Raw genomic sequence first — 10,182 nt, forward strand, 5'->3', positions numbered from 1 at the left:
ATGTAAAAAAACAATTTTAACTGGAGTAAATCTACTGTAGTGTTCGTACACTAATATCGTTAAACTAGTTTATGTAAAAATATGTGTATATATAGCAATATAACATAGTATTAAAGTATTTGTGAACTTCTGACATTTTACAGTGTGATATTTTGTTTTTTTTGTTGCAGGAATTAAACAGAATATTCTTTATAATTGTTGAGGCTTTTCACTGCTTTCTATTATGTATATACATTGTTGAAAATGTATTAACTTAAGTCTTATTTGACAAAGAACGGAAGATGTAACATAAAAATAAAACTATTTTTAACAGCGTTTCACTTTATTGAAATACAACACGACCACAAGAATTGTTATGTAATAATATATTTTTTTAAACTACTTACTTAGTAATACTACACAATTATTTTATTGTCAAACATGTCAAATAAATAGTTTCCTTTACTGGCCTTAACATAAGTTTGTGTGAGATGCATACAAGCGCGATTCCACCATTGCGGGTGTAATAAGCATTAAAACAAGTCATAAAAGACTATTAAAGTCAAGAGTAAAGAAAAAAATAATTGTGCTTAATTGTTTTTTAGATAACAAAATCTTGGACATAGAACAAACAATCTCTTGTGAAAAATACTTGTATAAATTTATTTTAAAAAAATTGGGTAATATGCCCACAATTTTGTTTTGAGGGATGCATTCGCACCTGTATGCAAATCAGATGAAAGCTGCATAAAGATGATATTGACATGAGATGACCAATATAATAAATTAAGTGGAATTTCCATGGAAAGGAAACCATAGAATCGTTGACTTGTGAATAAACCTACCTACTAGTATGATATCAGAATGTGCTTAACCAAATATAATTAATATCCGTGTTTCAGTTTAAATAAATATTTAAGATGTGCCAATTCCTTATATACTTTAAAATAACAGTATATTTTTAATAATAATTTAAACAATTGCATTTTTAAATTTAGATGCTTATCAAACAATAAAAATTGTTATGTTATTTGCTGAAGTTATCAATATAAGCAGTAATAGATTAATTATTGATATAGATAAAGGACAATTACCAAATGTTTCATCATCACTTACAAATATTATCACATTTTTATCCACCATCACTATAATTTAAAAAATGCAATATTTTACTTGTTTCTGGTATTTCACTTACAGTAGAGCATCGTTATTTTTGTTTTGAATATATAATATTTTGAATATTGCATATAATAATTTGCAAACTATTAATAAACATGTGAGGCCATCCATAAATTTCATCACAAGCTATCGGGGATGGAGGGGGTCAACAAACTATGACACTGTGTGACAACGGACGGGGAGGGGTCCTAAGTTTAGACATAAGATTTTAAAATGAAAATACATACAATTTCAGAACTACTGTTATAATATTAGATTTTTTTAGCTTCATTATTCCAGGAATCTAGTGTTAATACACTCCATTCCCATTAAGACATTTTCATTTCCCACTTTCCACCGAATTCACGAGACCTAGCGTGTTGAATGGCGGTACTCAACGCCATGCTTTGTCTCGTAAAATGTCTGACGACACGACAGTATGATTCAATTTATAGATGGCTATGTAACTAAATGCAACTAGACATAAATTATTAAGGGCCTTTTATGACAATAAGACAGGACAGACATATTTTCGTTGACATGGAAGGCCCTTGATGAATACATACACATATAAGGAAAAGATTTAAAAATTAAAATGTGCGCCACAATCTTAATACACTATAATTTAATAAATATAGAAGGAGAAGAAGTTTATCATTGAATAGTTATTTTTTTTTAATAATTATACAGATAATAAATTATGTAAGATATTAATGCTAACATTGACATCTCATGAGATTATATTACTATTAAAATTCAAACAGACGGCAGTTACAATTCATTTTTTATATATGGAACTCACATTACGTTACATATCTATGTATATATTGTATATGAATATATTTTATTATATTTTTTTATATTCTGTTATCAGCTTATATATTTAAGCAGACAATTCCATTTTATAAATATATACATTATATTTTGCGTTATAATTAACCAGTATTGTTTTTATCTCGAAAATCGTAAACGCAAGTGTAAATAAAGAAATGGTAAAATAATAGGTATTTTATTGGATAGAAATGTTGATAGCACCAAGCTAAGCTGATATGTAAGATACACCAATATATATGTATTTGTGACGTTAAGCACAGCTCTAAACAACCATATCAGATATTTAAAGTAAATATGAGAACATAAATATCTTTGCATAAGTGCTTTAAGAATAGACATATAAATATATAAAATATTTTGACATTTCTTCACACACTCATTATGGTATTTCACCATATTAATCTTAACAATTATAATCAGATCTAAAAAAACTCATAAACTGTATTTTACACAACTAAGCTGTATATTCCTTAGTTAAGATTAGATGCACTCTAGTTTCTTATACACAAAATAAATTACTGAATTACACAAAACATATTTTTTCACACTTTATAAGGATTATTACAACTAAAAAAGGTAATTTACTTGGAATATTAGATTGCTTAATTATATATTTTGGTATGGCTGCCTGTTACTTTAATAGAACAATTATAATGCTATGCTCAAAGCCTTTATTTAAATATAAAAACGGGAAAAACAACACTGTTTTTTATTTAAAGATATATTTTATTTCTGTGCCTTATTCTTCATTTCTTATAAACTACGTTAATAAAAGAATTCATAATTCACACTTTACTTTGGGTTACCAATTTAGTAAAGCAACTTAAATTGATTGAATTAAATCAAAACTATGAATAATTTCTAAATGTGTAATATATGGTACATCTTACATCACAAGCCTCGTTTCAAGCATGAGGTGGGACCCGTAGATTAAGTCACACGAATCTCAGGGTTCTTTGACCCCTCCCCTGTCCTTGTCACCTCGGGGCCATATTTTTGACTCACTTTGCTTAGAGTGAAGTCACATATTTTAAAATTTTGCACTCAATAATATGTTTATATATCATATTTTGAACGACGTCGATTGCGAAATTTAGGTAGGTCCCCTCCACTATAGTGTGACGTAATTTAGGGATATAAACCCTTATATAAATTTGGTTATCGTTACATTTCTGTTCATCATTTGTTAATTTATTTTCTTAAAAATCTACAGAGATTAATTATTTTATTAATACTAATCATAGAAAATAGGAAAATTCATATAGATAAGATGTTAAATATTTTAACAGCTTTTAAAGTAGTAACAGTTAAACATATAAATATGTTAAATATGAAGAAGGTAATATAATAGACTTTTGGAAATATTTTTCAAACACGTGAATAGTATAGGATCATCAGGAAGTATTTATCATTTACACAATGAAACAAAAAGTAAAATTACACATTTCTCATTAGGAAAATTCAGGCATTTTGACTACATTTTCATATTATACAGGTCGGTGATACAATATATAATAATTAATATATTATATATATTCTGGAAAGTTACATAAAAGCAATTATAAATTAAATCAATGTATGAATACTAATATTTTTGTTGCAAATTAAAATAATATATGAAAATTCCATTTTTCCTCATATCCTTCATATGCTATCATAATAATATAATCTTACATTATCTAAAATATACATTATGGTACAAATATTACAACAAAGTCAACAAGAATATCAACAATGGACTCGATAACTTTATTAAATAAATACGAGCGAACGTTACACTTGTCAATACAGTTTGATATTGGACTTTTCTAGTAAGACATCTAATAAGGACATCTAAGATTCTAACGTGTTTAATGCTATATATGAAAAAAAAAAAAACTTGGATAGCTGTCTATTTATTATACTTTCATATTTTTCTATTACATTAGCAAATTTTAAAAAAAAAGTATGCCTAATAATGAATAAAGTCTATTGAAGAAACTCCATAATTTAGCCAAATGTAACTTTATTGACAAGTGTATTAAAGTAGATAAGAATATATTTTTAATTTAATACCATAGAAGCAGATCTTGATCCAACAGTGAAGTCTTTGTATTGAGAGAAGACACAAAGCTGCAAATAATAAAAATTATCAAATTAACTCAAGTGTCATGTAATAAATATTAAAATATAATAATTATTCTGACTCAACTGATTGTATATTATCATTATAATATAATATGATCGTATAAAGTTATTAAATATGAAGTATTATCGAGGATTATCCAATATCTATATATTATGATAGAAAATAAGACTTGTCAACACACCAATAGAAAAGAAAAGAAATAACTAAAAAATTATATGACTCATAGTACAGTAGAAATATTATCAATTACAGAAATGAGGGGTTTTTTTAGGAAAAATTACAGTTACATAATTGTAGGGCCACTATTATTTAATTTTTAAGACTAAAAGAAACACATCGTGAAATAAAAAAACTATTTACAACAATATAACTAAGGAAAACTAAAACATTTAAATAATAAGGCGTAGTAAACTTGCCCCATGGCTCATTGATTCTAATTTCACAGTAGATTAAACTTATCTAAAATGTATGAAGGCATATATATTATTGCCTATTATCGAAGAGGTCATCTATACTAATCTATACTAATATAATAAAGCAGAAGAGTTTGTTTGTTTGTTTGAACGCTAAGATCTCTGGATCTACTGGTCCGATTTACTATGTTTTTGTTTTGTATGAAAGCTGCATTCTTCAGTAGTGCTATAGGCTATATAATATAACATTACACATATGTACTAATAAATTAAAATACTTTCTAATTTGACATGCAATTTATTCTGCCATGTTAATAACAACCGTCGTTGCTAAGCACCGGTTTGAAAAGTTTCTTTGTTGTTTAAAGAAAACGTCACCCAAAATTAACTTATATTTTGCTATTCATCCTTATAAAAATAAATATATTATATAATATTTAATAAATATTCTTATAGTTCAAGCAGGCGTAGCCGCGTCCGGCTCCACTAGTGTTTATATAATAGCTTAGACACTTATATAAAATGCATATGAATGATTAGATTCAATGCTACTGCTAGATAATAAACAAATTAGCTGATCGTTATTGCCGCTGTCCTCTTTAACATCATTTGAAATTGAATAAGTACTTATATAATTTGTAGTTGTATACTTCAAAATGTAAGGTTTATTTTAAGTACGTACATTAATTTATAATTAATTGCACATTTGTTTTTGTTTAAATTATAGTTTTCTTTTTTCTTTTAATGTTTTTATACTATTTAGGATTACAGTTTTATATATCTCGATCGATCTAAAAGATTATTATCAAATAGACTCGCAAAAAGATCTTATTTTCCTTTTCAATGCGACCAAGTAATTTTTAAGGCTTCATGGAACTTTAAAACGAGATAACACAAACGAGTCATCACTATTGCCCTATTTAACATTACAATGTAACCTATTTATTATTTTTCTTTAAAATTTATATACCTGTAAAAAGATATAAAAACATATCGTGAAAATATTACTTAATGTTTATTTTATGTTGTAAATCCACCTAATATATTATTTTTCTATAACGTTCTTAGTTACGTGCAATGGTCCGATAAAGTATTTCCGGATGTGGAAACTCTTTCTGAAGGTACCTACAGAAACTTATTGAAATACTAGGTTAAAAATATAAAAGACAGCACACACACAGCTTCTTGATATTTTAATAAAATATTACCTAGTCTATGTTTAAAAATAAAATGTTAAGAAAAACATAAATAAACTTTTACCAAGTTCCATTAATACGATTAAACGCGTATACAAAAATTCAAAAACTGCCAACTTATAACAGATAATCTCAACTAAGTATTTCCTATAGAATACAATTAATTACTAAAAAAAAATTCATTAATTTATTATTATTTCGTAGTATTTTATAATTTACTTATATAGTACCTATTTAGATAATATTATGCCAATCGGTATAATAAATACGTCACAGACCATTTTTAATGATATACCTACCTACCTACTTTTATCTTCACGAAAGATGGCACGTTATTGATAATACTAAACGTAGGTTATATCAATTATTGGAATCTTATCGTGTTTGTAATAAAAAAATTAGGTACATCATCGCCATACAACCAATATTCCCATTAAACAAATTTCCGGTATTTATTTTCATTGTACTGATGAAAAATATGTTATTTTATTTTAAATTATATAATTTTATTTAATATGAAATTATATTATATTTCAATAAATTTCTTAGATCCGGTACAAATTGGGAAATATATTCTCTCCCAACCTTTTAGTTCAATGGTATTGTATATATTTGTTTTTGTTCTTACAAAAACAAACATATCAAAAACAATCCTATGATCAAACAAACAGTTTCTACGTAAGGAGTTATCTATTATTCGCTGCACTCTTCATTATTTAAGATGGACAAGTCACGATTATTCACTTACAAGAACCTACTGACTTAAGTTCATATCTAGGTTTTTCACTAAATCTTATTCGATTTTCACATGTCATATTTTATTTTACATATTTTAATGTCAGTTATATAAAATATATCAATAATGCGAATTATGACAATAAAAAATAACTATATATTATAATGCCTTTATACTCAAAAGGTATATATATCGAATAGTCGGGCGTTTGCTCTAGATGAAGTGATCTTGACCGATATATTCAAGGTGCTATCACCTTATCTTTTAGTTTTACTTGTAAGTAGAATATACATATTATAATAAAGAAATATCTTACATAAGTTTGTTATCAATAGATATTTATGAGCGGCCATTTATATTATTGGGAATTGGAACTAACACATACTATTTGTTATAACAGCAATAAATTATTCATAGTATAATTATATAAGTAATTTTGAGGATTCAACTAATACCATATCGTCATTACGAAATATATGTAAAGAAATTAAGTGTTTTTTTATTTCATTTTTAGCTTCAGCATGTTTTATAAACATTATTTTATAAACGAAAATCTAGTGTTAAGACACTTCCGCTTCCCACTTCCCGCCAAATTATTGAGGCATTGCGTGTTGAGTTTAGTGAACTCTACACCACTCTTTGCCTCGTCACGAAAGCCATGAATTGAAAATTAAATTAAATATTTTCTCTACCTAACCTGCTACGCACCCTTTGTCTGGCCTTCTTAGTTCCCTCTTCCTAACCTGCTCTATACCGAATATATGTATTTGAAGCCTAAACAAAACATAAGAAAAGTAAACAATATACACTAACCTTATCCTTGAGTTGCTGACACATATGCAGGGCAGCTGTCAACATGAACAGCACATCACTCAACCACGGCACCGCACAGTCAGCCTGACAGGAGTCTATACGCATTGTTCCATGCACTGAGCTGAGTTGGTATGCAACAAATATCAGCTTATGAGACTGTATGTAGAAGGATATCGCTAGATCTTCTGGTAGGTTTGGTGATAGAGCCTTCTGGAAGGGAATTTGTTATTATTGTTTTAATAAATACTGATCTATTATTGTAATTCTTTTGAAGATGACATTAACTGGATAGTTGGGGTAGATATGAGACACAAAATGTTAATTTTTTTATCAAATATAAATAAATAATTAATACAAAATAAATATTTTTATATTAGGCCTTAGAGTAGATTTATTAATAGAACTTATTTTAAAAAGGTTGTCAAAATATGAATACATAATTTATAAAGTTGCTTTTAGTTTATGGAAGCATGAATTAACTATTTTAAAATTTTAAAAAAATTGGAAGATGTATTTAACATATTTAAAAGAAAGAAAAATACTTTTCCAACATTCCAACCATTGGAGTGATTCCAAGAGGCACGGGTTCAAATCCCACTACATTAAAATTTTTATGTTTGTAAAAAAATGGAAGATATCTTACCATATTTCTACTCTTCATGAGTTCATCGATTGCTTTCTTTTTAGGTAAAACTAATGCTGTGCGAGCTCTTTGCAATGAACCTATTAAACACTGTATGATGTGTAATACTTCTTCTGAAGATCTATGGAAAAACATAAATTTAACTATATATTTTTATTAGTTTTTCATTGTCTCCCACTTGTACATACTGAGTGGTGGAACTCAAGCCACACTTTGTCTTTTTACCAGAGCGAGGAAATGCAATAATTTATTTACCTAAGTGGGAATCAAACCAAAAACCTTTTACATTCAGATAGCCCTAACTAGAATCTAAATAAAAAAATAATAATAGGCTTATCTTATTAGATTAAATATATGAGTAGTATTTCTAAAATACTATAGTATTTTAATGTAAAATAATTTTATCACAAAATTTTTTTTCTTCTAGTTTATATTTATATTTCAAAATTATAAATATAAACTAAAAGAAAAAGTAAAATCTTTGCACTTTCATTATCAATGATAAGCAATCACATGAGAAAAGAATTTTCAATATTTGATTTAATTTGATAAAGAGTAAACGTAAGAAAACCAAATAGTATATTTTTTATAATATTAATAATATAATTTTCTTTTCACAAGGATATACTAGATCTATATATTTAGAAGATATATATTTTTTGATAATTTATTGTTACGCACAGCAAAATATTTTAGCATTATATTAAATAAATTTAATGTGTGTAATAGTGCAATAAGCATGTACATTTAAAAAATTAATACTTAAAATTGCTTACCTAAAAACATAATGCTTATCTACATTATCAATATAACCAATAGCCTGTTGTAAATGATTAGCAGCATCTTGGATTTGTTGAAGTTTCCAAGGTCCATCCTGATTGATTGATGTCCTGCATATTGTATGCATCTGCCTTAAGACTTTAAAGCTAATATCCTGTAAATAAAATAAATATAAGTACTTGAAGAAGTGTAATTAAGTATTTCAGTGTGTTAAAGGAGGCTGTAACTTACAGCATGTGTTATACTATCGCCAGTCAATGTAACAATACATTTCAGTTGCTCAGGCTGTGAAGACAGTATAAATTTATCCTGCTTCTGGCCTTCATTCCCATATAAAGGTACAGGAAATCTATGAGCACATTCCTATAAATAAAAAAAAACTTTACTAGAACCATTCATTACAATATTTAAAATACATATTTCAGATTGCATGTAATATTTATTATTTATATATTTTCAATGTTAAATACAATAAGCACAATATTATTCGTATGATATGGAGAAGATCAAAAACTAGTAAAGCTTTTTAAAATATTTTACTAGTTTTGTTACCACTTACCACTAATACTGAATGAAGCTGATGTAATATAGCATGAACTTCCTCACGAAGGACCCATTCAAACTCCTCTTTCTAAAATAAATTTATATTGTATGAGTAACAGCACAATCATTAAGCTAAACTTAACATTATAATGGATGACGTATGAATAAAAATAATATTAACCAAATTTGCAGCCTCTTCTTTTTCGTTGTCATTCATTTCAATGAGTTATTTTGTATTTTATTAATTAAAATTTCGTAATTTTAAATATACGAAATATTGCTAATGTAAATGTCTCCGTATTCACTTACTTTACTCAGCAACAGGGTTGCCAATCCTAATATGATAAAATACCCTTAACATCACTACTATAATCCCTAATTGTGGGCAAAGGAGACGCAATTTGTTTTAAATTCATAATCTAGTCTATTTGATTAAAAATTACATCAATTTAAATAGAATAGAAACTTAAATCTAAAAAAGCCATTAATTGGAGTCGAAGCATTTATTGATAAATGTACTAAACACACTGGTGTCAGTAAAAAATATAGTACGGTAACTAAGTATTTATTAAATTTTAAATATTTTACAAACAAAGAAAATCATTTTTTTAAAAAAAATAACGAAATACATATTTTGAGATCAAGTGAGGCTTAATTAAATTAATTATGGTAATTTTATAATAATTATAACTTTATAATAATAATATATGCTGAATAGTGTCCTCTAGGGTCAAAATTTACTCCACGAATGTAGTTAAGTTTTATTTATACAGAGTTAAATTAATATTTTATTTCAATTCAATACTGCCTTCTACGATTAATATTTAATTAACAAAATATAAAAACGATTTGCATATATACTTTTTTGTAAATAAGTATAAGTATTTAAAATAAATATATTTATCAGTAAGCAAAGAAAACGTCATTGTATTTTATATACTTAAACCAAGTTTTAAGCC

At 26.5% G+C, this 10,182-nt stretch overlaps 1 protein-coding gene across 3 annotated transcripts; it reads right to left on the reverse strand.

The window, feature by feature from the left end:
- Positions 1-303: 303 nt before the first annotated feature.
- Positions 304-9,566, reverse strand: rogdi (rogdi atypical leucine zipper). 3 transcript variants are annotated; one of them, XM_085205406.1, is made up of 7 exons: positions 9,405-9,565; positions 9,240-9,311; positions 8,912-9,043; positions 8,677-8,834; positions 7,901-8,021; positions 7,258-7,464; positions 304-4,083 (listed from the first exon to the last, which is right to left on the reverse strand). In XM_085205406.1, the coding sequence occupies exons 1-7, from the start codon at positions 9,438-9,440 to the stop codon at positions 4,015-4,017; spliced, it is 795 nt and encodes a 264-aa protein (XP_085061532.1). In that variant the 5' UTR covers positions 9,441-9,565; the 3' UTR covers positions 304-4,014. The 3 variants fall into 3 exon arrangements, with proteins under 3 accessions (XP_085061532.1, XP_085061531.1, XP_085061534.1); XM_085205405.1 differs by having other exon boundaries at positions 7,258-7,467; positions 9,405-9,564; XM_085205408.1 differs by lacking the exon at positions 8,912-9,043 and having other exon boundaries at positions 7,258-7,467; positions 9,405-9,566.
- Between the last annotated feature and the right edge of the window lie 616 nt (positions 9,567-10,182).

The sequence above is a fragment of the Heliconius melpomene genome, chromosome 20 (assembly GCF_056956725.1).
Source record: "Heliconius melpomene rosina isolate 202511_hmr_F chromosome 20, ASM5695672v1, whole genome shotgun sequence".
Lineage (NCBI taxonomy): Eukaryota > Metazoa > Arthropoda > Insecta > Lepidoptera > Nymphalidae > Heliconius > Heliconius melpomene.